This window comes from Ziziphus jujuba, chromosome 9 (assembly GCF_031755915.1).
Source record: "Ziziphus jujuba cultivar Dongzao chromosome 9, ASM3175591v1".
NCBI classification, from domain to species: domain Eukaryota; kingdom Viridiplantae; phylum Streptophyta; class Magnoliopsida; order Rosales; family Rhamnaceae; genus Ziziphus; species Ziziphus jujuba.
Genome location: NC_083387.1, coordinates 25,439,196 through 25,466,816, shown reverse-complemented (window position 1 = coordinate 25,466,816; position 27,621 = coordinate 25,439,196). Strand labels below are relative to the sequence as shown.

Below are 27,621 nucleotides of genomic sequence, written 5' to 3'. Positions count from 1 at the left end.
CTACATATGCTATGCTATGACCTTTCCATTTCATTTTTTGTCCTGTTCTTCACCCAAAATAAAAGAACTTATTATTTAAGCTCCACTCAAGCATGCACTTTCTTTCCTTGAAGAAGAAAACAGTTGTATTATTTTTGTGAATTATTCATTAATAAATTCTTGTTTAACTTTGATCCTCTTATTAGAATTTTTTTGCAAACTAAAAAATCGAGAGAGGATAATATTAGAAATAATAATAATAATGATGATAATACATTTTATTAGTTCAAAGAAAATAGTAAAGAGCTATCAATTGATGACACTTAATTAATAGGCAAAAATTTTTGCATAAAAAAAACAACAACAAACAAAGATTTAATAACAACAACAAATGAAAATTATTTATTATGTGGTCTAGATTTTGCTGTATTGTTTTTGCTTAACTTTTAATTGGATATTAGAACTTTATTATTATTTTTTTCCACAAAAAATGTGGCAACTATAGTTTTTTTTTTTTTTTTTACCTCCTTTTTTTGTTTATAATTACGTTCCTTATTAATGTTTCTCTTTAAACAATTTTTTTAGGTGTTTGTTGCTTCTACAACATAAATTTGACATGGCTTTTGTTTGTAAGGAAGTTTGATAAGCTTGTATATATGTTTGTCTCTTTGCTAGATATGTCTTTTCAAATTTTTAAAAAAAATTTAAATGGTTTTAATTTTATTGAGTTGTTATATTAGTATGTTATTATTTATTGATAGAAATTATCAGAATGTAAATAGCTTTATATTAATATTATTGGCAACTCTACACTATTTCTTTAGTTTAGAGTAATTAATATTAGTTGGTTTCTTACTCTTCAATCGAAAAGTAAAATAAATTATAATTGTTAATAATGAAATATTCATTAATATTTTTATATATTTAAGTTCTTTTACATTAGTTCACATGAAATTTAAGATTCAAAATGTTCATATAGAATTTAAAAAAGTATCAATGATGCTATCATATTCTTGTTTATGATACAAATATTTTGTGTTTTCACTACTCATTTAATTTTTTGCTTAGTAAAAGATGTCCTATTTTCTATAAAAAATAATTCATCATTTATGAAATGTTTTATATGATTATTCTATTAAAACAAATTTTTTCTTTCCTATTAATATAAAATTGAAAAGATAATTAATAGATAGACGCTTTTCAAATTATTGTGTCATATCAATCATAAAATCATTTTAATTAGAAATATTCCTAAAAAAAAAAAAAAATATTAAATTCAAATTTCATATTAAACCACGTGCGAGCACGTGGCCATACCTAGTTATATAATAAAAGTAGTTTTCGCACGAATAAATTCGGTTTTTATGTTTTTTTATTGGATTCAAAGCGGTTAAGCATTCCAATGCATAGTACCGCACATGCATACTATTGTACTCGTTAGCATTTTAAATATATAATATCTTTAAGTCAAAATGGAGGACTCAAACCCACAACTTAAGAGGAGCTCACCACAACAGAACTCACTTGTTTCCCATACCCATACTTGATATGGGTAGCTAGTAACATTGACTAGCTTTTTTTTTTTTTTTTTTTTTTTTTTAGCAGGAATAGCTAGCTTAGAGAGGATAATTGTTGATCCACCTTTCGAACATGCCATAACATTCTGCTTTTTTGTATTCGGTAGGAGAATGACCAGCTCCCTATAAAGAATGCAACAAATATCAGTTTATAATTACTCACACATTTATAGATAACCATTATTGACAAAATCCTAATTTTAAGTCACAATTAGTAAAAGCGATTTCTTACCTTCACAGTTGCATAGGTCAAGCTGTATTTAGATTTCTTATACGTCTCTGTATACCTGTAACCATAACCAAGCAAATAAGTGGATAAATACCTATATAATCTTTTATTTTTAGTGTATCATGTTAATGCCTGTATATTAGAAAGTTTTAAATATAACATCGACATGTTTTCCAAATATATATATATATATATATATATATATGAAAACATAAGCACCTATAATGAAATAATATATATGACATGTATATATTTTGTTAAAAATGGCTATAATTCAAACTATACACACTGATATATGTAATAAATATAAAAATATGCGCATATTTTGAAACCCACCCTGCAATTTGGCCATTGATGTACCATGCTCTCCAATCATCGTCAATAGTTAGATTAAGGGATTTTATCCATTCCTCTGTTGATATATGTGTAACTCTCATATCATGATCGCCACTGCAATAATAATAATAATTTCAACAAATTCTAAATTAAAAGGATGGGGCATTAATAATAATAAATAAATAAATAAAAATAGAGAAAAAATTGATTGTCAAAGCTTTTAAGACATTCATGATGGATTTTTATATTTTCAAGCATATTTAGTTAATAGTCCATGCTATAAAGAATTCCATAAACAAACATGCATAGATAAATTATTAAGAAATAAAAACAGTGTGAACTTTCTTACGTGTAAATTAAGACTTTTATACGTGTATCGGTGAGATACTTATGGTAGCCAATAGCACTTTCGACATCATATATATATGAACCATAAGTCACACTGTCATTGCACCTCGTCCACTCTGTAACTGTTCCCTGTCCGTATTAGTAAAAATTTGTCATTAACAAACATATATTCTAATTGTTCTATACAAATATATTCCTTAAAACTTTTTGTACCTTACGAACTTGAAGTGCATTTTGAACACTTTTGTTATTTGTCCATTGGTTAAATACTGAATTCTCGGTGGCCTTCAAAATTAGGAAAATACATTAATTTAAGTAAATTATTATGTTCATTTATTGCATCTAATGAGAAAGAATTGGTCTTGAAATTAAATTATAATTATGTTCCAAGCACACCAATTGCATGTTTACAATTTAATATCGCAAATGATGTGTGACAATATTTTTATTAGCTTGTATTAGATTTTACAACCATTAACATATATATATATATATATATATATTAACACATCATTTGCCGTTTGATAAACAAAGTATTAGTTTTTAATAAAAGTACAGGTAGATATATACCTTACACCAAAAGTTTAAATATCGGTGACGATTGTATCTTGAATTGGTCTCTTCAATTGATCTTCGAGCTTGCTTATCTTTATTTGGCATAGGCAATGATAAAGAGCAGTTGGGTCTCAATATATGATGAATATTGAGGTTTCCTGTACACTATGATTTAAACTATAGATAAGATATTAAATTAATCAAAAATATTAAATATGCATGTGACACATATTCATAAGCCTAGATATAATCTTAAACCATCAAATTCAAACCTCAGAAATCTTAGCAAGATCCTCCAGACATTTTAAATTTGTTGGTTCTACATTAAGATACTCCCCCTTGCAACTTCTTTTCGCTCTCTGTCCAAAGAAAGTGTGAACCGTTGTAAACTTTAGAGAGACAAATTTGTTAGCTAGGTGTATATATATATATATATATAAAAGGAAATTCTACATTGCATATGGTCTGCACCATGTTATGGTGTGGACTTTAGTGTTAATAATGGTTTTTTAAAAAACTGTCATCAATATTCATTTCTGTATGATAGTATTAATAATAGTTTCTTCAAAAACTATCATTAATATTAAAATCCATATGACAAAAACTATCATTGCACCATAGACGAATTATATATATATATATATATATGTGTGTGTATGTGTGTGTGTGTGTGTACTATGTCATGTTAGATTAAGTCTGACATATGATCATATATGTAAAAATTATATATTAGAAATCCACTACGCGAAAATTGATATCTAGCGACACTTATTTAGCGACGCTACGAAACAAACACGTCTGAAAAAACAAAACCGCGACTCTGAGGTTAATGCGTCAGTAAAAATTCAATAAATATACGACGTACTATATAGATTGTGCGTCGCCTGTTCTCTCCTCCACTTTTTTTTTTTAGTTCTTTTAATTAATCTTAATTTAACAACAAATAACCCATAAAGATATTAGAGCAACATAACTGAGGTTGATTTTTTTTTTTCTTTTTTGTTATACGTTTAACAGGCGACCCACACGCGACGCACCAATAAGATTGTGCGTCGCCTGCTCTTTTTTTTTTTTCAATTTTTTTGTTTAAACATTTAAAAAAAAAATCAAAATAGGACTATAACAAGAATTGAACACAGGACCTTTTACACTCTCAAGAAATCACCACACCACTAGGCCAAATCACTTATATGTACTAATACAGCAAAAATTGGCTAATATAGTGTTAGGCGACGCATTATTCAAACAATGCGTCGCCAAATACAAGAACAGGCGACGCATTCCTCAACAAATGCGTCGCCTGTTCTTTTTTTTTTTTCAATTTTTTTGTTTAAACATTTAAAAAAAATAAAATCAAAATAAGACCAATTGAACCCAGGACCTCATTCACTCTCAGAAAATCACCACACCACTAGGCCAAATCACTTATATGTACACACTCTCAGAAAATCACCACACCACTAGGCCAAATCACTTATATGTACACAACAAAAATTGGTTAATAGAGTGTTAGGCGACGCATTATTGAAACAATGCGTCGCCAAATACAAGAACAGGCGACGTATTCCTCAACAAATGCGTCGCCTGTTCTTTTTTTTTTTTCAATTTTTTTGTTTAAACATTTAAAAAAAATAAAATCAAAATAGGACCATAACAAGAATTGAACCCAAGACCTCATACACTCTTAGGAAATAACCACACCATTAGGCCAAATCACTTATATGTACTAATACAGCAAAAATTGGCTAATATAGTGTTAGGCGACGCATTATTGAATCAATGCGTCGCCAAATACAAGAACAGGCGACGCATTCCTCAACAAATGCGTCGCCTGTTCTATTTTTTTTTTCAATTTTTTTGTTTAAACATTTAAAAAAAATAAAATCAAAATAGGACCATAACAAGAATTGAATCCAGGACCTCTTACACTCTCAAAAAATCACCACACCACTAGGCCAAATCACTTATATGTATTAATACAGCAAAAATTGGCTAATATAGTGTTAGGCGACGCATTATTCAAACAATGCGTCGCCAAATACAAGAACAGGCGACGCATTCCTAAACAAATGCGTCGCCTGTTCTTTTTTTTTTTCAATTTTTTGCTTAACCATTTAAAAAAAATAAAATCAAAATAAGACCATAACAAGAATTGAACCCAGGACCTCATTCACTCTCAGAAAATCACCACACCACTAGGCCAAATCACTTATATGTACTAATACAACAAAACTTGGCTAATAAAGTGTTAGGCGACGCATTATTGTAACAATGCGTCGCCAAATACAAGAACAGGCGACGTATTCCTCAACAAATGCGTCGCCTGTTCTTTTTTTTTTTTGAATTTTTTTGTTTAAACATTTAAAAAAAATAAAATCAAAATAGGACCATAATAAGAATTAAACCCAAGACCTCATACACTCTCAGAAAATAACCACACCACTAGGCCAAATCACTTATATGTACTAATACAGCAAAAATTGGCTAATATAGTGTTAGGCGACACATTATTCAAACAATGCGTCGCCAAATACAAGAACAGGCGACGCATTCCTCAACAAATGCGTCGCCTGTTCTTTTTTTTTTTTTCAATTTTTTTGTTTAAACATTTAAAAAAAATAAAATCAAAATAGGACCATAACAAGAATTGAACCCAGGACCTCATACACTCTCAGGAAATCACTACACCACTAGGCCAAATCACTTATATATACTAATATAGCAAATATTGGCTAATATAGTGTTAGGCGACGCATTATTGAATCAATGCGTCGCCAAATACAAGAACAGGCGACGCATTCCTCAACAAATGCGTCGCCTGTTCATTTTTTTTTTTCAATTTTTTTGTTTAAACATTTAAAAAAAAAATCAAAATAGGACCATAACAAGAATTGAACCCAGGACCTCTTACACTCTCAACAAATCACCACACCACTAGGCCAAATCACTTATATGTACTAATACAGCAAAAATTGGCTAATATAGTATTGGGCGACACATTATTCAAACAATGCGTCGCCAAATACAAGAACAGGCGACGCATTCCTCAACAAATGCGTCGCCTGTTCTTTTTTTTTTTCAATTTTTTTGTTTAAACATTTAAAAAAAATAAAATCAAAATAAGACCATAACAAGAATTGAACCCAGGACCTCATACACTCTCAGGAAATCACCACACCACTAGGCCAAATCACTTATATGTACTAATATAGCAAATATTGGCTAATATAGTGTTAGGCGACGCATTATTTAATCAATGCGTCGCCAAATACAAGAACAGGCGACGCATTCCTCAACAAATGCGTCGCCTGTTCATTTTTTTTTTTCAATTTTTTTGTTTAAACATTTAAAAAAAAAATTAAAATAGGACCATAACAAGAATTGAACGCAGGAGCACTTACACTCTCAAGAAATCACCACACCACTAGGCCAAATCACTTATATGTACTAATGCAGCAAAAATTGGCAAATATAGTATTAGACGACGCATTATTCAAACAATGCGTCGCCAAATACAAGAACAGGCGACGCATTCCTCAACAAATGCGTCGCCTGTTCTTTTTTTTTTTCAATTTTTTTGTTTAAACATTTAAAAAAAATCAAAATAAAAAATCAAAATAGGACCATAACAAGAATTGAACCCAAGACCTCTTACACTCTCAAGAAATCACCACACCACTAGGCCAAATCACTTATATGTACTAATGCAGCAAAAATTGGCTAATATAGTATTAGACGACGCATTATTCAAACAATGCGTCGCCAAATACAAGAACAGGCGACGTATTCCTCAACAAATGCGTCGCCTGTTCTTTTTTTTTTTCAATTTTTTTGTTTAAACATTTAAAAAAAATAAAATCAAAATAGGACCATAACAAGAATTGAACCCAAGACCTCATACACTCTCAGGAAATAACCACACCACTAGCCCAAATCACTTATATGTACTAATACAGCAAAAATTGGCTAATATAGTGTTAGGCGACGCATTATTCAAACAATGCGTCGCCAAATACAAGAACAGGCGACGCATTCCTCAACAAATGCGTCGCCTGTTCTTTTTTTTTTTTCAATTTTTTTGTTTAAACATTTAAAAAAAATAAAATCAAAATAAGACCATAACAAGAATTGAACCCAAGACCTCATACACTCTCAGGAAATCACCACACCACTAGGCCAAATCACTTATATGTACTAATATAGCAAATATTGACTAATATAGTGTTAGGCGACGCATTATTGAATCAATGCGTCGCCAAATACAAGAACAGGCGACGCATTCCTCAACAAATGCGTCGCCTGTTCATTTTTTTTTTTTCAATTTTTTTGTTTAAACATTTAAAAAAAAATCAAAATAGGACCATAACAAGAATTGAACTCAGGACCTCATACACTCTCAGGAAATCACCACACCACTAGACCAAATCACTTATATGTACTAATACAGCAAAAATTGGCTAATATAGTATTAGGCGACGCATTATTCAAACAATGCGTCGCCAAATACAAGAACAGGCGACGCATTCCTCAACAAATGTGTCGCCTGTTCATTTTTTTTTTCAATTTTTTTGTTTAAACATTTAAAAAAAATAAAATCAAAATAGGACCATAACAAGAATTGAACCCAAGACCTCATACACTCTCAGGAAATAACCACACCACTAGCCCAAATCACTTATATGTACTAATACAGCAAAAATTGGCTAATATAGTGTTAGGCGACGCATTATTGAAACAATGCGTTGCCAAATACAAGAACAGGCGACGCGTTCCTAAACAAATGCGTCGCCTGTTCTTTTTTTTTTTTTCAATTTTTTTGTTTAAACATTTAAAAAAAATAAAATCAAAATAAGACCATAACAAAAATTGAACCCAAGACCTCATACACTCTCAGAAAATCACCACACCACTAGGCCAAATCACTTATATGTACTAATATAGCAAATATTGGCTAATATAGTGTTAGGCGACGCATTATTGAATCAATGCGTCGCCAAATACAAGAACAGGCGACGCATTCCTCAACAAATGCGTCGCCTGTTCATTTTTTTTTTTCAATTTTTTTGTTTAAACATTTAAAAAAAAAATCAAAATAGGACCATAACAAGAATTGAACCCAGGACCTCATACACTCTTAGGAAATCACCACACCACTAGGCCAAATCACTTATATGTACTAATACAGCAAAAATTGGCTAATATAGTATTAAGCGACGCATTATTCAAACAATGCGTCGCCAAATACAAGAACAGGACGCATTCCTCAACAAATGCGTCGCCTGTTCATTTTTTTTTTCAATTTTTTTGTTTAAACATTTAAAAAAAATAAAATCAAAATAGGACCATAACAAGAATTGAACCCAAGACCTCATACACTCTCAGGAAATAACCACACCACTAGGCCAAATCACTTATATGTACTAATACAGCAAAAATTGGCTAATATAGTGTTAGGCGACGCATTATTCAAACAATGCGTCGCCAAATACAAGAACAGGCGACGCATTCCTCAACAAAATGCGTCGCCTGTTCTTTTTTTTTTTTTCAATTTTTTTGTTTAAACATTTAAAAAAAATAAAATCAAAATAAGACCATAACAAGAATTGAACCCAGGACCTCATACACTCTCAGGAAATCACCACACCACTAGGCCAAATCACTTATATGTACTAATATAGCAAATATTGGCTAATATAGTGTTTGGCGACGCATTATTGAATCAATGCGTCGCCAAATACAAGAACAGGCGACGCATTCCTCAACAAATGCGTCGCCTGTTCCTTTTTTTTTTTTTAATTTTTTTGTTTAAACATTTAAAAAAAAATAAAATCAAAATAGGACCATAACAAGAATTGAACCCAAGACCTCCTACACTCTCAAGAAATCACCACACTACAGGCAATCCTTCTTGAAGAGAATACGTTGCCTATTCTCTCAATTAACAAAAACAAAAATTTTGAAAGACATGCAAATTTTATAAAGAATAAAGGTGTACTTGAAAAACAGAAAAATAAACAGCAATCTTCGATATTTTGCTTCGCATTTTTAAGAAATATTTTCAGTTTTTATTTGTAGTTGAAAAATAAAAATATTAATCAAAGAAAAAAAATGCAATTGGGAGAAAAGGCGCGTTCTTGCCATTTTTTGAAAATTTTTGGCGCGTTTTTAAATTTTTACGCGCTCCTTTAAATCCATTTTTTCTTTTTTAAAACTACATCAAGTACACCACCTAATCGATATTAGATTTGGAAGCAATCTAAGAGAGACTTGAAGAGTGAGATATTCCAGGTTTCATTTTTCATTTGCCTACGTTGTCGTCGGCCGAGAAGCTAGATTTCTCTTTGTCGCCCTCGTGATTTTTTGGTTTTCTTCTTTCTTTATCTCCATCGTTTAGGTGAGTTTCTTTTTTCTTAACATGAGGTGGGTTGTTTTTTTTTTTTTTTTTTTTCATTTTAACTGCAGCTTAGGTTCATTGGGTTTTATTAATCTTGCTTTTTTAGAAATTATGTTTGTGATATTGCTTGACATTATTTTGCTAAGTTCAACAAGTATTTTGTGTTGAAGATTAACTTGAATCAAGATGGTCTATTGTTTTAACTTCACCACAACATCGTACGGTTGTTGAAGAAGATGTTCTTGGAGATACAAAGATGGCTCACAATCCATTTGTCATATAGTTGCCAAGTGTCGATGAAAATGATAATGAGGATGAATGTGAGAGTGACTATGTTTGTAATGACTATGAGGGGAGAAATGTGATTCGTCAAATCTTAAGAACAATGGTAATATTTTTTAAATTTTCATTTATACTAAATTACAAATTTAATAATGATTAATATTTTATTTATTTTGCATAAGTGCATGCTAATAACTTTTTTAATGTTTCCATATGCAGTATGAGGATGTAATATCGTCAACAAGAGGTCAACTTCCATCTCAATGAATATGCATTCATGGAATTTTAATTAATATTAAATTTGTTATGAAAAATACAATAGCTTACAAATTATGTAAAAATATATCAATGAGATGATATTTAATTTATTTGATAATTAATTTGTTATGACAAAATATTTATTTAAAATTTTTGTATTCTATTTATTTTGGATGAAGCTAGTTTTCATTTTTTTGTATTTTAATTATTTTTATATTTTTACTATTTTAATCACTTTTCACAAAATTTAAAAAAATTAAAAAAAAAAGAAGGGGCGACGCATTAAGAAATAATGCGTCGCTAAAAGTATCGATCCGTCGTTAAATAGGCGACTCTATTAATGCGTCTCTAAATAGGCAATTCTACTAATGCGTCGCTAAATAGTCAACTCTATTAATGCGTCACTAAATAGGCGACTCTATTAATGCGTCGCTAAATAGTCACTTTATTAATGCGTCGCTAAATAGACGACTCTACTAATGCGTCGCTAAATAGTAAAATGCGTCGCTAAATAGGCGACACTAATAATGCGTCTCTAAATAGTCAATGCGTCGCTAAATAGACGACTCTATTAATGCGTCGCTAAAAGTAAATATGAGTCGCTAAAAAGTCAAAGATAGGCGACTCTTATAATGCGTCGCTTGTTGTCTTATAGATTTAGCGACAAGACATTAGGCGACACCGTGCGATACGTCGTTATTTATTTTGTGCGACGCATTTATTGCGTCAGTTATCAATGCGATTCTAGTAGTGATCATAAGAAAGGATATTGCACGAAAAAATGAAAATCAATATAATTTTGAAAATAAAAGATTAAAACGAATTGGCCTCGTAAATAATGTAACACGTATGACTTGAAGTTATAAGACCAAAAAACTGATTATCTAACCAGCTACTGCTGCTCTAAAGTGTTTTATGATATTGGAGGTGTTGAGATTCAAACTTTCAATTTCTTTGAGACATTCAGTCCATTCATTAGGCATACCACTATCCGGAAAATTCTTATACTTGCTCTTACATGTGACTGGCCTCTTAGGCAAGTGGATTTTAACAATGGTTTTCTAAATAGGACTCTCCTAGAAACAGTTTAAATGCAACAACCAGAGGAATGCGTCAGCTCACAATATCCCAAATGTATTTGTAAGTTGAATAAGGCTCTTTATGGGTTAAAGCAGGCTCCTAGAGCCTGGCTTGACAAGCTTAGATCAACTTTGTTGAGGAGAGGATTTATTTGTTGTTGAATTGGATAAGGAATTTTATCTCAAGGATTTAACTTGAACTATGTTTTGGATATACAAGTGCAAGATTAGCTACTGGAATGAGGTTGTCTCATGGTAAATATGCTACAGATTTACTTCGTAGAACAAAGGTGAACAATGCTAAAAGTTATTCTACACCCATGGTCTCTGGAAAACAACTTTCAATAGTGATGGTGATATTCTTAATGACCCTGAGCAGTATAGGAGTGTGGTTGGAGCTCTCCAATACTTGACTATTACTTGGCCAAAAATAACTTTTTCAGCAAACAAATTATGCCAATTTGTAAGTAAACCTCGGACTGCTCACTAGGAAGCCCTCAAATGTTTGCTGAGATATCTCAAATGAACAAAAGAAGTCGGTTTGTTTCTCAAAAAGCTTGATAAACGGAGATTAGTTTTCCATGATTTCACTGATGGGACTAGGCCAGCAGTTCTAATGATACATGATCATGCAGTAGGTATTGTGTCTCTTGGGGTCCAAACCTTGTATCTTGGACTTCCAAGAAACAATCCGTGGTGGCAAGGTCTAGCACTGAAGCAGAGTACTGTGCCTTAACCAGCATAACTGCTAAGATATATTGGCTGACTCAGCTTGCAAGGCAACCTAGGTTAAACTTACAAAGTCTAATCATTTGGTATAATAACCTTGGCTTATAACCTATTTTTTTATACTTGAACCAAACACATTAATATAGATATACATTCCGTGCAAGACAAGGTTCTTAGCAAAGAAGTGGAGACTTGGTATGTTGCCACCAATGATTAGACAACAGACATTTTTACGAAGCATTTAGAGTTACTAGATTCTCTTATGTCTATGATAAACTCCCGTGTTATTTGCTGAGTATTAGCCTATAGAGCTTAAGTTTTCAGAAGACTTCACTTGAGGGAGGGTGTTAGAGCCACGTCATTAATATGAGTGACGTCAACTTACCTTCCTACCAACTTAGCTTGTTAGTTTTACAAACTATTAGTTAATAACAATCTAAGTCCTTAAGGATGAGAAGTTTGGTTAGAACCAACATCTCAGAAGCTTCTCGATGTATATAAAAAAAGAGTAGTGCTTAGATCTCTGAAATTGTGATTACTCAATTTTTTTCTTGAATAAAGAAAATCTTGTTTTCTCTATATTTTCGGCATCAAAGAAAATTTTCAATTTGACATATTGCTTTAAATTAAGTAGTATATATAGGCATGGGAAAATGCTCAATTTTTCAATTTTGATCAAAGTTGATAATATTGACCATGTGTGGGTCCAAGAGTTGGCTTTTTATATAGTCTAAGTTTTTTATTTGACTTAACATGATTGTGTAGGCTTCGTCGATGCAGGTTCATGAACTAGTGGCATGTCTAATTCCGAACTATGGTTAGAAAGTCGTAGTGAAAATAGTGTTAGGAATGTTTTGGTCATTTACCAATCTGATCTCACTTATTTAAGGAATTGTATTATTTTAATATCAAGTTAGTATGTTTTTAATGCTACATGTATATATTTTTCATATATCAAACATATATATATATATATATATTTATATATATGTGTATACACAATAATGATTTAATGGGCTACCTAGCTCAATTTTATTATTGGTTACCTATGGATAAAATCAACAAATTATATATATGACAATATTAATTTAAGGCCTTTTTTTATTTTTATTTGTATTTTTTAATACTAAAAACCTAATAAGGGAGAGTGAACATTTAATTGAAACCAATTAAATTTTCACATATATGGTGTGGAAATAAAATTATATTTAAAAAAAATAAAAATTTTATTTATTTTTTTCTTAATCCCTATTTAGTTTTGTATTATCAATGTCTAATATCATAAGATGGACTAGGTAACCAACCATATTAAAACTCTATATATGTATATATACATACTTATATCAAATTATTTTATATATATGTATATGTTAAGTAATTATATCTACTTTTTATTATTAACTATATTACTATTTGGAAGCAAAATTATTCCTTGTTTGCTCTGTGCTTATACAAATATGTATATATATATATATATAGTCTTTCTATGATCAGGATCGACCTGATCAAAACTGATATGGACAAAAAATATGTCAAAAATTACAGCCATTGGATTCAAAACCATAAACACAGATGGTTCAAATTTAAAATTCCCTCGTATGAGAAAAATTGCCAAAATTTCGCTCACCGCCACAGCTCCTGCTCACTCTGTCAATTAAAGAATTCCCAACAAAAGAAACGCATTGAAAAAAAAAAAAGGCTCCACAATTCTGAGATGGAGCTAGAGGCAAGTGTTGGCTTTTATTACATTACCTTGTGCTACAAGGATCATTTATCTGATGCGTATTTGTTACCCAATTTGTTGCAGAGAATGCCCAGCTGATCTAAAAGAAGGGATTTCTAGTTTAATTTTTGCAGCCCCAAGGTGCTCGGAAATTCCAGAACTGGTAGCACTTAGGGACATCTTTGAGAAGAAATATGGAAGAGATTTTGTATCTGCAGCTGCTGATCTAAGACCCAACTGTGGTGTGAACAGTATCTAAGAGCGTTGGCTTTGGTGTTTCCAATATTTAAAAAAAAAAAAAAAAAAAAAAACTCAGAATCTTGTCCTTAATATTCCCATGAAAATCAATCGAGAAAATGGAAATATACTGGTTACCCAGATGGATTCTTCTGCTACTCCGCCTTTGACTGAAACTCTCTTACCTTTCTATCAATCCTCCTCCCCTGTTTGCTTGGATCCGAAACCTTCATCGCTGAACAATTCCGGTAGCAGTCTCACCTACAACAACATTCCTCCTTTTGCTTCACCTCGGAAACGCCAACGGGATTCGATGATGATGATGATGGGTGATCCCCATCATCATCACGAATTCAACACCGATTTCATACCATCTCAAAAAACCAAACTCTCCGGCAGCTTTTTACCATTGCTTGACAACGTCATTGTCTCCCAAATCCAACTTCAGCAATCCGAGATCGACCGATTCATCATCCAACATGTGAATTTTTATTTTCTTTAATAATTCCCATTTTAATGGTTTCGAAATCAATGTTTTTCAGTTCTTATTTTTCTTTTTTTAGGAGGAACAGAAATTGAAACTGGAAGAACAGAGAAAAAGGCAATCGAGAATGCTGGTGTCGGCGATTCAACAAGGGATCACCAAGAAACTCAAAGAGAAAGACGATGAGATACAGAGGATGGGAAAGCTCAACTGGGTTCTCCAAGAGCGAGTCAGAAGTCTATGGGTTGAGAATCAGATTTGGAGGGATTTGGCTCACACCAACGAAGCCACCGCCAATTCTTTGCGCAGCGATTTAGAACAGGTTCTAGCCCACTTCGGAGAAGACTGCCGTGCTTCCACCGCTGGCAACGACCAAGCTGCGGTTGTTAAGGATGATGCAAAGTTGTCACCCAGTTCCTTTATGGCAAAGTCGTGAGCTTGTTGTCTCTTGCCTCTAGGTTGAATCACATAAACAGATTTCCACGGTTTGTTGTCTCTTGCATACCTAATTTGCCTCTAGCTCCATCTCAGAATTGTGGAGCCCTTCTTTTTTTTTTTTTAAAATGGGAGCTGTGGCGCCGAGCGAGAAGGAAATTTTAGCAATTTTTCTCATGTGACGGAATTTTAAATCTGAACTATCTGTGTTTATGGTTTTGAATCCAATAACTTTAATTTTTAGTATGTTTTTGGTCCGTATCAATTTTGATCAAATCGGTCTTGATCATAGAAAAACTCTATATATATATATATATATGCATGCCGTTTCTATATAATTTATATATACGTATATATTTTTGTATTAAATTAGAATTATTATTATTATTTTAAAGGTTCTTTTATTTTGAAATTAGATTCCCTCTCTCAAGTTACCACCTTCCCCCTCTCTCTCATGAAAAACCAATCCGACATCCCACCTTATTCACTTGTTGCCTGCAATCATTTTCTTCGTCGGAATCATTCATTTTTCGGTCATTATTTGCTGATCCACCCATAACAAATCAAAGTCCATACTTCAAACTATAATAGACAAAACACATCATGTTGCGCTTTCGCATTTTATATATATATATATATATAATATGTATTGGTTACCATTTTATTAGATGAATGTATAAGCTGGTGCATCATAAAGAAGTCATAAAACTGTTAGTTTCCCCAATAAATGGTCAAATAATTAGAATTCCCATCTTCAATATCAACAAGTATGTAACACCCCGTCCCAAATTGCACCGGAATCCGTGCACGTTGACCGAGGTTGACCGTTGACCGAGCGGGTCAAAAGTTGACTTTTTATCCCAGTTGGAATTTCTAGTTGACCAGGGTACCGTGGCGAAGTGCATGATGCCCCAAGTTCGTAGACTAGTAGCACGTTGAAAACAGAGCTACGGTTTGAAAGTTATGGGCAAAACAAGTTGAGGTGCAAACAGTCCAAAAGGTGCCGAGAGTTGACTTTTTCTTGTGGTGTAATTTTGTTTTGACTCTTGTATGGTTGTAAAGTACTCGTCGATACGAGTTCATAGACTAGCAGCACGCTTAAATCGGACATTTGGTTAAAAAGTTATGGACGTTTGAAGTTCGCCGGATACCGTAATATTTTATTATATCTGGCTTAAGTGCACAGTGACGCCACATGTCATCACCTGATTGGTCCACGTGGAATGAACAGTGTCACCACGGTGGCTTTTATTTGACAAAAATCTCGGGGAAGAGAGAGAAAGAGAGAGAGAGAGAGAGAAACCGACCGGCCGTCGGAATTTTCAAATTTTTTGGCCGATTCACATTACACGCGCCGGCTAGACGGACGCCTCTCCCCATATCCGGCAAAACCCCAAAATTTCACGGCCGTTGGTCGTCGGACGCACCCGGATCGAGGCGGCGAAGTTCGGCGGCGATTTTTCCCTCCACCGCCGTTTGACCCCTTTCCGGCCATTTTTAGGTCACACGCGCCAGCCACCCCTCACCACCTCCTCAAGTCCGGCCTACCCACCAAATTGCACGGCCACCGAACCTCCGATGCGCCGGGATCGGAGCTTTTTCCAGCGAGGGGCCGAAATTCTTCAAACCCCGATTTCTCCGCCGTCCGGCCTCCGTTTGCCTCACCGCCAGTCCCGTTGAATTCCTCTCCCCTCGATATACAAATCTGCAAAACATCTCAGCCAACGGCCACCGCATGCGCCGCCGCCGGCGACAGTTGCCGGTGACCGCGGCGGCTCGCCAGAAGTTACTGTTCCGGCGAGTACCCAGTCGCACCGCCGGTCTTTGTCCACTGTGTTAGACCTCCTGAACCCGAATCCGGCATCCTTTTCCGCCAATTCGCGACGGTTTGGGAGAATTGAGGAGTCGAAATCCGAAAGCTTTCAGGCGAGATTCCGGCCACCTCGGGTCCGATCACTGGAAAGTAAGACCGAATCCATGATCCTCATTACTCAAGCTTGAATTCGGTATATAACTCGTAACTTTTAGTTGTCGTTGTGTTCGCTCCCCAGGTACCCATTTGGGAATTATCCGAATAAAATATTAATATATTTGGTTGGTATACTGTGGATGTTTTAGGTTCACGCGCGAGTAGTGGAGTTGATCCTGCGGAGGATCTTGGCTGATTTATGTGCTTAAGGTGAGTGACCCACCTTCAAAAATATTTTGGGCAATTAATTATGTTTAATTGGTATTTAAATTATGCTCATGTGGTACAAGTTAGTTATGGTTTTATTGTGATTTAATTTATTTATTATGCATGAGTAAAGTATATTTCGGTAATAATCATACGAGGTTTTAAGTATTATTTTCGGGCATAATTGGGTTAAATGTTTTATGAAAATATTTGTTTAAATTGTATAAATTATGCCCGCGGTATTTTAATTGTTGAACCTCGTATTACGAGAAAATTATGGTTCATTTGTTATCGATGTTTTCGTACCAATTTGTTAAATAAAAATATGTGGGATGATAAGTGAGAAATTTTGGTATATTTTCCACGCTAATTTTAGAAAACGGTACAGTTGGTTTTATAATTATTTTAGACGCATTCATACAGTATTGGTGTTCTGGTATATGTATATGTGGTTCAGCCCGCAAGTATTATTATTTCACCAGTTAGTTGCCATTGGACCGTGGGTAGGCAAGTTTGTTATTGGCCACAGCCGCCCCCCTCCTTGGCCGGGATAATGGTTTCAGCAGCGGTACTGTCGGGACGCCGACGTGCCGTTTGCAAGTTTCTCTCTTTAATCTCCCCGCCAGTCGGTGCTCAGGACGCTGGGTATCGGAGGGCATCATCGGTATATGGTGTGATGCATCAAGTGTAATTTTCAAATAAGTTTCAAACCCCAAAGGTGTTCAAAAATTTGTTTATTATAATTTATTACATTTTAATTATATATTGGGGTATTTATTTATTTATTGTTTATCAAATGTTTGATCCCTTGGTTTTCGGGAAGTACAAATATCGGGTTTTGTGAAATCGTTTTAAAAAGGAAACATTTCCAACGGAGTGATTGGTGAGAGTTTTGAGGGAAAATTATCATTTCCAACTGTTATTATTTATTTATTAATTGTTGGTATTAATTCAATTCCCTTATTTGTTATATTATTATAATTATTATCATTAAAAGTGTTCAGTAGTTAGGGTCACTCATTGAGATGATTAGCATCTCACGTTTTTAAGTTCCGATTCCCTTAGGTGCAAGGGGTGGTAGACGTTCTTCCGGAGCGAACCAATTTTCCGCTGCTATCGTGTTTCGAGAAGTACCTTTGTACTCATTCATTTCAGTTGTATTATTTCTTTCATCTTTGTTGTATTTCTGTTGATTAGCACTTCATAAAGCTCTGTATACTATTTGGACACTTATGTTTTATTTATGCACTGGGCTGCTGTTATTGTTGTGAAGTGCTGTAAATTGTGGAACAACTTGTAGTTTTGCGGGAGGAATAAGGGGGTGAATATAGAAGTGTGTTTTCAGTGCAGGTAATTTTTGTTAAGTCCTACCCTTAGGGGAGGTGCTGCCGGATTTTCCGTTAAAAGGTTCGGTGGTATTTCCCTGGGATCAGGGCTTGTTTAGGGTTCCGGGGAGGAATTCTGGACGGGTCCTGACAAGTATATATAAAGACCTGCTACCATATGCATTAACAAGCATCATGGTGCGGATTCGCACCAAATTATATATAATTGATAGGGTGTTACATGCACTTTACCCCGAATTTATGTAATTTAGCACCTACCCACACTATTGTAGCAAAATTTTATATATATTTCTAATATATTAATTGCCATTTAATCATAGGCGATATACTCATTTTCTATCCAAAATTAATTAGAACTGCCTTTAAATGCGGGTCCCTTATATATGGACTCCTTGTAGTCTATGTTTATTAATATTATAGACATGCTTAATCATTCTTTTATCAGGATAACATGCATAATGAATTTTTCATCAGGACTTCTTTTATTATTCATTAGATATCTTCAAAAGCTGAAATTTAAAAAGATATTTAGAGTTTATAAGAGTCCTGACAAGTTGCGTTTTACTCTTCTACGGTTTTAGTATTTCATTAGATTTATATAAATCTCTAAATGCATTTTTAAATCTCAACCGTTGAAGAAATTCAAAGATTAAAAAGAAATGTCCTAATAGAAAATCTATCAGAATATTCTTATTAGAGACTAACAGGAAACATGCATGTTTAGAATTCAATCTAAATTTGTATCACAAATCTTGAAGAATCTCCACATTAAAGCAAATTTTTGTATTTCAAATATTAACCTTCCTTGAATTAAAATTCAATTTGGTGGACAAAACTTAGAAATTCAAATGGAAGTTATATAATTACCTCAAATAGCCTGCTTGATATAAGCCCCATCCCATAAGCATAAGGAATTTTTGAATTTTCTTCAAGGTTTGTGTCTGTATGTGGGGATCCCACATAGTATCCCTGTGTTCATTTCGAATAATTATTTATTAATTATAGTATTATATATGCCAAATTATTCTAAATCACCATGCAATGCATAATTTTGGAAAGCTAAAAAGTTAAAAAGAGTGTAGATTATTACTTCCAAATTGATAAAAGGCTCAAGTCCAGCTTTATTGCCTGCAAGATAGCCATTATTGAGCTTTGTGATCTCAAAGATAAATATAGCAAAACCTCTATTAATTATATATACTTTACTCTTCTTTTTTTTTTTTTTTTTTGACATAGCTTATATACTTCAATAAATTAATTAATCTTTTGTATACATAATATCTTCTAATACCAAATAAATTTTCTATATGCTATGAGGTTTTTTATTGGTTTATTATTATTTCTCTATGGGTTAAATGTATTTTACTACCCTTTGGTATGAGAAAAGTTAATTTTGGAATCTCTAAATTTATTTGTTTATTTTATTTGTTTATTTATTTATTTATTTATTTATTTATTTATTTATTTGCATTTGGTACCCTTTAAGTTCCAAAAAGTTACATATTATGAAAAACTAGCTTGTTGAGGTTGTGTGACTCTGAATGTAGAGTTAGTGAAGCTTTAGTATAGCATGTGTGAAGCTATGGTGCAAATGGAGGGGAAAAGGAGAAGAACAAAGCTGAAAGAGCTAAACCAAGGTGCTAGACAGCAGCTTGGGCACTGCAGCCCTGGGTTTTAGGTGCTGCAATGCCATGACACTTAGATGGTTTTGGTTATGTTTTTTGGTAAAAACTTCAACACCGTGGTGCTGATTGCATAGTGCCATGGCACTATGACGTTTCTTAATGTCCAGTTTCTTGGAATTACCTCTTTGTCCTTAGTTAGTTTGTGTTTTTTTATATAAACATAAAAAACTAAGAGGTCTAAGGAGAAATTAAGGGTTAGAGTTCTTGTACTTTTAGAAAAAGAAAAAGGAAGCTCTCGGGTATCTCTTCTCCTAAGGATTTGCATATTCTTGAGATAAAGTTTGTAATTCTTCTAGATTAATATAAGCAATCTTCATTGGTTGCCCTGTAGATGTAGATCATAGCATTAACATTGAACCACATTAAATATTATGTGTTTTCTTGTTCATTTGTTTTCTTTTTATTCATATTTGATTATTGCTTGATTGTTGCTATTGATTTTGTCTTATCTTGTTGTCACATATTGTTTACTTAAGACTTGTATGAGATTTCTAGTTTGCCCAAAACCTACTAATGTTATTTCTACATGCAGAAAATATGTTTTACATATTGTCAAGCTTGGATTATGCTCAAGCAATTGGCATCGGAGCCCTAGGTTTAAAATTTGGTGTAATACAGCACTTCCATTGGCAAACCAATTACTCTTTGTCAAAATTTGGTGTAATACCACACTTCCACTGGCAGACCTCTCACTCTTTATCAATATTACAAAAGTTTATTTGAATTTTTCATTAAGAGTAAAGATAGAAGAGTCCTCATAGGTAATGCTATAGCATATAACTTTGGTGGTATTAGTTCTATAAAATTAAAGTTGCATGGAGGTAGCTCGAAGGTCCTAATCAATGTGATGTATATTCCTGAGATTGAGAGGAATTTGATTTCATTGTGAAAATAAGAAGATAATGGATACGCATATAAAGCTAAAAACCTTAAAGTTTTGAAAATATGGTTTATGGTGATGAAAGTAATCAAAGCCGATGGCTTATATGTGCTTGATGAGGCTGCAATTTCAAGTGAAGTATTAGTTGTTACTTCTGAGAATTTAATTAAAGATACATTCTGACATAGGAGGCTTGTGTATATTATTGAGAAAAGACTAATGAAGCTCAACAACCAAGACCTACTGGGAGAAGATAAGCTTAAGGAGTTGGACTTTTGTGATCATTGCACTATTGGCAAGCAATCATATGTAAAGTTCAACATTGCAACCCATGGAACCAAAGATACTTTGGAATATGTATATTCTGACTTGTGGGGATTGACAAAAATACTATCTATTGAAGGCTGCAGGTAATTTATAACATTGGTTAATGATTACTTAAGGAAAGTTTGTGTCTGTTTCTTGACGACCAAAGATGATGTATTCTAGAAGTTTAAAGAGTGGAAGATTTAAAGAGTGGAAGATTATGGTGGAAACTCAAGTTCGAAAGAAGATCAAAAGATTGATCACGGAGAATGGTCTTGAACATTGCAATGAGTTGTTTGATGGTTATTGCAATGAGTATGGGATTGTCAGATAAAGACAATAATGGTAACTCCTCAAAGGAATTGTTTAAGTAATATGATGAACTAAACCATTGTGGAGAGAATGAGAAATTTGTTGAAACACTCTAAGTTATCTGTTCAGTTTTGGGTTGAAGCTATAAATACTGTTGTGTACTTGGTCAACAGGAGTCCTTTTGTTGTGTTAGAGTATTGTTATATTCTCCATGTCAGGTTATGAGAGTAAAAGAGGCTTAAGAGAGTCATATGTTTTTTTGTTTGTTGTAACAGTTAGCTTAGTCACGTGTTTAGTTTGTTACAACTGTAGCTTTAAAGAGAAAGCATGCGTGAGTTGTTGGGTGCTATAAAACATGTACTATTAATAGTTTTTATAGAAAGTTGAAAAACAATTAATGTAAAAAAATGAGGGTCTGTTTGGCTATGTTTTCTATTTTTTATTTTCAAAACATTGTTTTCAAAATATTGAACAAAAATATAGTTTTCTATTGTTTTACGAAAATAATGATTCTTTGGCTAATTGTGTTTAAAAACAATTTTCAAAAGCCAAAAGCATGCTTTTAGGGGAGCTGCACATGGTTTTAAATTGTGCAGGGCAAATTGTCATTCTTACTCTCCTCTATCAATACTCAAGTGCCAAATACAGTGAACCAACATACTTTTAATTTTTTTAAAAACTATAAAAAAAAAACATCTTCTTATTGTTTTCTTTTCCATTTATTCTCTGAAAATAGTTTTTGAAAACTAACGGCATCATTTTCTTTCTTCTTTTCTCTCTATTTTCTATGTTTTTCTAGCCCTTTTCATGCATTTTCTTACTTACCAAACAGTTCTGTCAGTATGAGATTTCTAGTTTGCCCAAACCTACTGGTGTTATTTTCGCATGCAATTGTCAAGCTTGAGTTACGCTCAACACAGTTAAATATAAGGGAACCATAGCAATTTATCCATTTTGACCTTAAATTTTAATTCTTTTCTTTTTACCTGTCCAATAATATTTTGGTGAGTTTTTGGATTATTTGGGATGAATTAATGATTAGAAACTAAAAAGACAATGAAAAGATGAATTTAGGATTGGAAATGGATTAACAGTTAGGTTTTTGTTAGTATTTAAAGATTTTGTCAACAATATACAACTTTTTGAAACTTAAAAACTCTCAAATGCAAAAAATAAACTTTGTCCAAACTAAAGGGTAAAGAACATTACCAAAACACCCACAAGGTTAGTCCAGTTAATTAAAAAAGATGGTCACTTTTTCCTGATCAGGCAAAGGTCTGATTTTCGTGTGGAGCACACTTGAAGTTATAACTTCTAAATTTTATTCTAATAAATATAATTTAATACTGTAAAACTTTTAGTCACTGGTATTTGACACATCACTGGCTATTTGACACATACTTTTAATATATGTATATGTGTATATATATATATATATATACCAAATATAAACATAGTTATCACTGCATTAAGGCCTTTTTTTCTTCTTTTTTTTCTTTTTGTTTTGTGATTATTTAATAGTCCTTGATTGGTCTTTTTGACCATTTTCTGACCTTAGTTTGGATCATCATAAAATGATATTTATAATAAATATTACCTTCTACTATTTCCCGTGTAATGATTGGTGCTAATAATCCACCATATGAATCACCGCCAACAAAGAATGGATTCGCCTTGAATCGTAAATGACCTTCCAACCACTGCATTATAAAGAAAATGGGAAAAAGAAAAGTAAAAAAAAAAAAAAAATTATATATATATATATATATATGAATGAGAAACGTTTCTAACACACATATATTTTATGTATTGATTATGGAGTCTATCCTATTGGATCCTCCACTTAACAAATATATGACAAGAACTAGATCTCTACTTCCATGTGAACCTAACGTGAGTTTTGTAGAAGGGAAATTAATTTAAAAGGACCAGCGTACTGAATAATTTTTCATGTATTACAACCTTTTAATATAACTATTTGGTATAATTAATTAAATGGTTTTCACAAACCTTCCTTATGAACTTGCCAAGCATTGAAGCTGTATTTGTATCCGAGGAAACAATATAATCTTCAGCGCAAGTTGAGTAGGAGAAACCAGTCCCAATAGGTGCATCTATAAATATGATGCTCGCAATCTAAAAGCAAAATAAATAAATAAATAAAATGTATAGCTTGAGCCTGCTTTTGGCCCTCAAATTATTTTTCTTTTTTTTTTTTTCTTTTTTTTGGGTGGGGGGGGGGGGGGGGGGGGGGGGGGGGGGGGGGGGTGGTGAGGTAATTATATAAAGTAAAAAGTTATTAAAATGAAATTTGGTATATACCTGAGTCCATGAGTTTGGGACCAATTTTAAAGATGGTAAAGCGGCTTGATAAGTTGATGAATCGAAAGCCAATGGACCTAAAAATAAATGTTGATAATAGCATTTATAAGGTCAATACTGAATTTTGGAAATCTTGAAACTAAGATGTTGTTTAGTATTTTTGTTTGTTTTTCGTTTTTGTTTTTTTAATTTGCTTACCTTAAGTATTAGTTACTAGTAGTTATAGTTTATTAAACATCTTAAACAATTACAAGCTTAAAAAAATTTAAAAAATAACCTAATTTGAAGTTGTATTCAATTTTGGATTTATGTCATTTTTTTTTTCTCCTTTAAATTTGTAGTTAGTTAGATGCCTAATAAAAACTAAAAATTGATCATGTTACCAAAGAGTACCTAAGTTTGTTGTGTTAACCCTACTTCATAATCATAAACACAAATTCTTAGAAGAATGCAATAACTAAAGTTTTCAAAAAAAAAAAAAAAATTTCTTTAAGGTTTCTGTTTTTAATATATGTGTATATGTATATATATATATATATGAAGTATCAAACTTAGGAATAAGGATCATTGCCGGACGATCTACTTTCAAATTTCAATTTTCTTTTTGATAAGAAATAATTTACTCTTGAAATTAGATAATTTAGTTTTAGAAATTGAATTTTTTTTTTTTACTATTTGTCACTATGTATGATAATCATCAACAACATTAATGTAACAATTATTGATTAATAGCGTTTAATATTAAATACATAATGTGACAAAGTGAACCATTTAATTGTAGTCCCATGAATTACCATATAGCTTATAAATCCAAATGTTCTATTACTAGTGAGGACAGATGTCATTTTTTTTCTCATAATTTGTTTTTTTTAATTAAACATTGAAATTTAATGAAAGAAAATAAAAATTACAATAAATAATAGCAATAGTACCAAAACACAAAAATCATTTTTATTATTATTCTTATTAGTAGTATTATTAGCATTATAATTTGATGACAAGAGTACAAAAATGACAATGTCATGGAATGGTGTTTTTCAATTTTGTTTTTTTTATTTGGTCGACGTTTACGTCATGATTAATTTGTTTTAAACTAGGCAGAAAGTGCAATATTTTTTTTTATTTCAGAATGCCAAATAATCAAATTTCTTTTTGATCAAATGCAAATAATCAAATTCTTTTTTGATCAATTAAAGTAATATGTATACACACATAATTAGATGTACATTACTAATTTTAAATTACGTTAAAAAGGTAAGATTTAAAAATTAATTAATAATTTAATTTACTTTATCTAAATAAAACTTTATTAATTATCATTAATTAATTTTTAAATGTCAGCCTTTACAGTGAACAATGATTGATAAAAGTGGGGACCTGACGTGAGTCCAGTGACATAAGGGGCTACGTGCGCTCAAACCAACCCAACCTAATTTTTTTTTTATTATTATTTTTTTGGTATGTGTATTTATATAGAAAAAAAAACCAATTGAATAAAAATAAATAAATTTGAAAAAAGGAAGAGGCAAGAAAAATTGCGTAAAAAGAAAGGAAGAAAAAAGGATAAATACCTAAAAACATAGATAATTTTGGATTTTTAAGTGGTTTTTATTTTGTGTTTGATAAAAATTGTTTTGGCCCTTTCAACGAAAAAGAAATGTGGGTAGTTAGGAGTTAAAACTATGATATTTTATCTTTTTTTAATTAAAAGTAATTTCATGTTAAAATTGTGATTATGAGTTACGATGTGCTACTTTAATTAGTGAAATCATATATTAAAAAGTGATTTTGGATTTTTTTTTTAACATTATAAATTATCATAAATTTCTATATTTTTATGATTCGAACTCATGCTCTCATAGTATAAGTAAAAACATTATTATTGTATTATATTTTATGTTTTCTTATTGTTCTTTTTGTATATCAAAATGTTATGTTATATTTATTGTATTTAAATGTACCATATTTTACATTCATATATATTTTTAATTTTTTTTATATTTAAAATTTTAAAAGTTAATGTAGTATCATAGCTATATGAATATTAAGAGGTATTACTTATTATGTCTTATTTTAACTAGGTATACTTCGGCTTCTCATTTAATAAAATTTTCAAATATCATTGAAGTTCATTTAACAAAAATAAATAAATAAATAAATAAATAATGGCTGAGCTTGTGTTATGTGTATATATTCTTGTCAGGGATTCTTAAACTTTAAAAAGGAATGAGACTATATAATAAATACTAAAAGTTATCGCATAAAGTTTTAAATTTGAATTCAAAAATTAATTATTACTTTATCTAATGTTTAACTCATATTTAACATTTTAGCCATTTTACTATATATATATATATATATATATATATATTTATGTGTGTGTGTGACTGATGTTGTTTTTCCATTTCACATACACAAATTTTTCATGCAAAATGATGAGAAAATCTACCTATTTGATTGAATAGGCCCGTTAAACCTGTACAACCAGGTCCTCCAATTTGTAGAAGTATGAGAGGATCAGTAAGAGGATTTCCTTGCGATTCAACGAAATAGTAGAAGAACTCAGATCTCTCCACATTAACATATCTAATAGAAAACCACACATATTGTTACTATTTAATTCCCAAACATTTCATGAAAATTGATTCATAAACAATACTTTTATTAAAATACTTCTGAAAAATTTAAATAATAAAAAATATTGTGAATATATATAATTTAGAGATTCTCACCCTGTTTCAAGTTTGAAGGGTAGGAGTCCAGAGAAGCCTGGCAAGGTCTTCACAATTGATTGGGAGAAAGTATTTCCCAAACAAAGCAAGATAAGAAGCCATTGCAAACTGCAGAACTGGATGGACGAAGCAAACGCCATTGTTTGGCCAAAACCTGAGTGGTTGCTTGTATATGTGCAAAAGTAGTTTTTTTTTTTTTTTTTTTTTTTTAAAGGAGAATGTATAAAGTACATAGTTGTTGGTAAAATAGGTTTAGTACCATAAATACACCCTAAGGTTTAGTATAATTCCATATTAAACCCTGTGGTTTTAAAAGTATGACAAAAGGCTCCTTTAGTGAAAATATTTTAGTTTTAAAATTTACAAGTAAAGCAAGGCAATCTGAGTTCAGAGTTAACAATTTTAAAAGATTAAGTTTAAAATTTATAATTTTATCAAAAAAATTTAAAAAAAAATCAAAAGAGATAAATATATACGTAAAGAGTAGTCTTAAAAATATATATATAAAAAATTGTAAATCTAAAAGACAGAGCAAACCGATATTATTTGTCACCAATCCAAACAGCAACATAAATTCATGGCCGCTTGCCACAGATTTAGATATCTCTCTTGAAGGAGAGGAGATGAGGGAGATTATGACTCTTTATTATTTTTATTTTAAGATGTGAAATAAAATAAATAATTATTAAAAAATAATTTTTTTGATAATTTTATATTAAAATTATTAATATGCTTATTATATAGATTTTGTGTTAAATATAATTGTTTTTATAATAATTATTATATAATATTAATAAAATCAATATTAACACCTATTTTTTATAATATTTTATTTTTATATTATTATATATTTAATTATTAATTTATAATTATATGAAAAATATATCAAAATAAAAATTTTAAAAATGTTGATAAATATTATAAAAATTGTATTAAAATATAAATTTTCTTTCCGTGCATTGAAAAAAATAGGAAGTTCGCAAAAGCTTCGATTGTTAGGCGCGGTATAGAAACTATGGAAACTATTACGCCCCAACCGCGGTTAAGAGGAAGGTTGGATGTGCAAAATTGACAGGTATCACCATAGTCCATAGCTACCATGAATTCCAAATGGTTGCTATTATTTCTCCATCGCAGTGTCAGGTTTTGGGTCCCCTCACAACGACATCTACTCCTACCACCAATAACAATTATTTCATTAAAAAAATAAAAAAAAT

At 31.7% G+C, this 27,621-nt stretch overlaps 2 protein-coding genes and 1 long non-coding RNA gene across 5 annotated transcripts; 1 reads left to right on the top strand and 2 right to left on the bottom strand.

The window, feature by feature from the left end:
- Positions 1–1,317: 1,317 nt before the first annotated feature.
- Positions 1,318–26,626, bottom strand: LOC107427621 (serine carboxypeptidase-like 13). 2 transcript variants are annotated; one of them, XM_048481422.2, is made up of 14 exons: positions 26,405–26,625; positions 26,122–26,258; positions 23,673–23,749; positions 23,361–23,486; positions 22,948–23,050; positions 19,258–19,295; positions 19,035–19,136; positions 3,297–3,383; positions 3,040–3,189; positions 2,683–2,754; positions 2,471–2,598; positions 2,122–2,235; positions 1,789–1,843; positions 1,318–1,679 (listed from the first exon to the last, which is right to left on the bottom strand). In XM_048481422.2, exons 1-14 carry the CDS (start codon positions 26,542–26,544, stop codon positions 1,596–1,598), a joined length of 1,413 nt encoding a protein of 470 aa, XP_048337379.1. In that variant the 5' UTR covers positions 26,545–26,625; the 3' UTR covers positions 1,318–1,595. The 2 variants fall into 2 exon arrangements, with proteins under 2 accessions (XP_048337379.1, XP_015893490.2); XM_016038004.4 differs by lacking the exon at positions 2,683–2,754 and having other exon boundaries at positions 26,405–26,626.
- LOC132799479 (uncharacterized) lies at positions 13,214–14,041 on the bottom strand. 2 transcript variants are annotated; one of them, XR_009634103.1, is made up of 2 exons: positions 13,912–14,041; positions 13,214–13,757 (listed from the first exon to the last, which is right to left on the bottom strand). It is a non-coding gene; the product is annotated as an uncharacterized LOC132799479 (long non-coding RNA). The 2 variants fall into 2 exon arrangements; XR_009634102.1 differs by having other exon boundaries at positions 13,865–13,988.
- LOC107427622 (BOI-related E3 ubiquitin-protein ligase 1) lies at positions 13,795–19,017 on the top strand. The gene is made up of 2 exons (XM_025077371.3): positions 13,795–14,207; positions 14,290–19,017. Exons 1-2 carry the CDS (start codon positions 13,827–13,829, stop codon positions 14,644–14,646), a joined length of 738 nt encoding a protein of 245 aa, XP_024933139.1. The 5' UTR covers positions 13,795–13,826; the 3' UTR covers positions 14,647–19,017.
- Positions 26,627–27,621: the final 995 nt, after the last annotated feature.

What these genes read in the sequence shown, in the direction of transcription:
- LOC107427622 (XM_025077371.3), top strand. Translation starts at nt 13,827, where the DNA reads ATGAAAATCAATCGAGAAAATGGAAATATACTGGTTACCCAGATGGAT. An exon ending in ACCGATTCATCATCCAACAT is followed by an intron (nt 14,208 to 14,289) that starts GTGAATTTTTAT and finishes TTCTTTTTTTAG; the next exon opens with GAGGAACAGAAATTGAAACT.
- LOC107427621 (XM_048481422.2), bottom strand. Translation starts at nt 26,544, where the DNA reads ATGGCGTTTGCTTCGTCCATCCAGTTCTGCAGTTTGCAATGGCTTCTT. An exon ending in CCCTTCAAACTTGAAACAGG is followed by an intron (nt 26,259 to 26,404) that starts GTGAGAATCTCT and finishes GTTTTCTATTAG; the next exon opens with ATATGTTAATGTGGAGAGAT. An exon ending in TACACGGGAAATAGTAGAAG is followed by an intron (nt 19,296 to 22,947) that starts GTAATATTTATT and finishes GCTATCTTGCAG; the next exon opens with GCAATAAAGCTGGACTTGAG.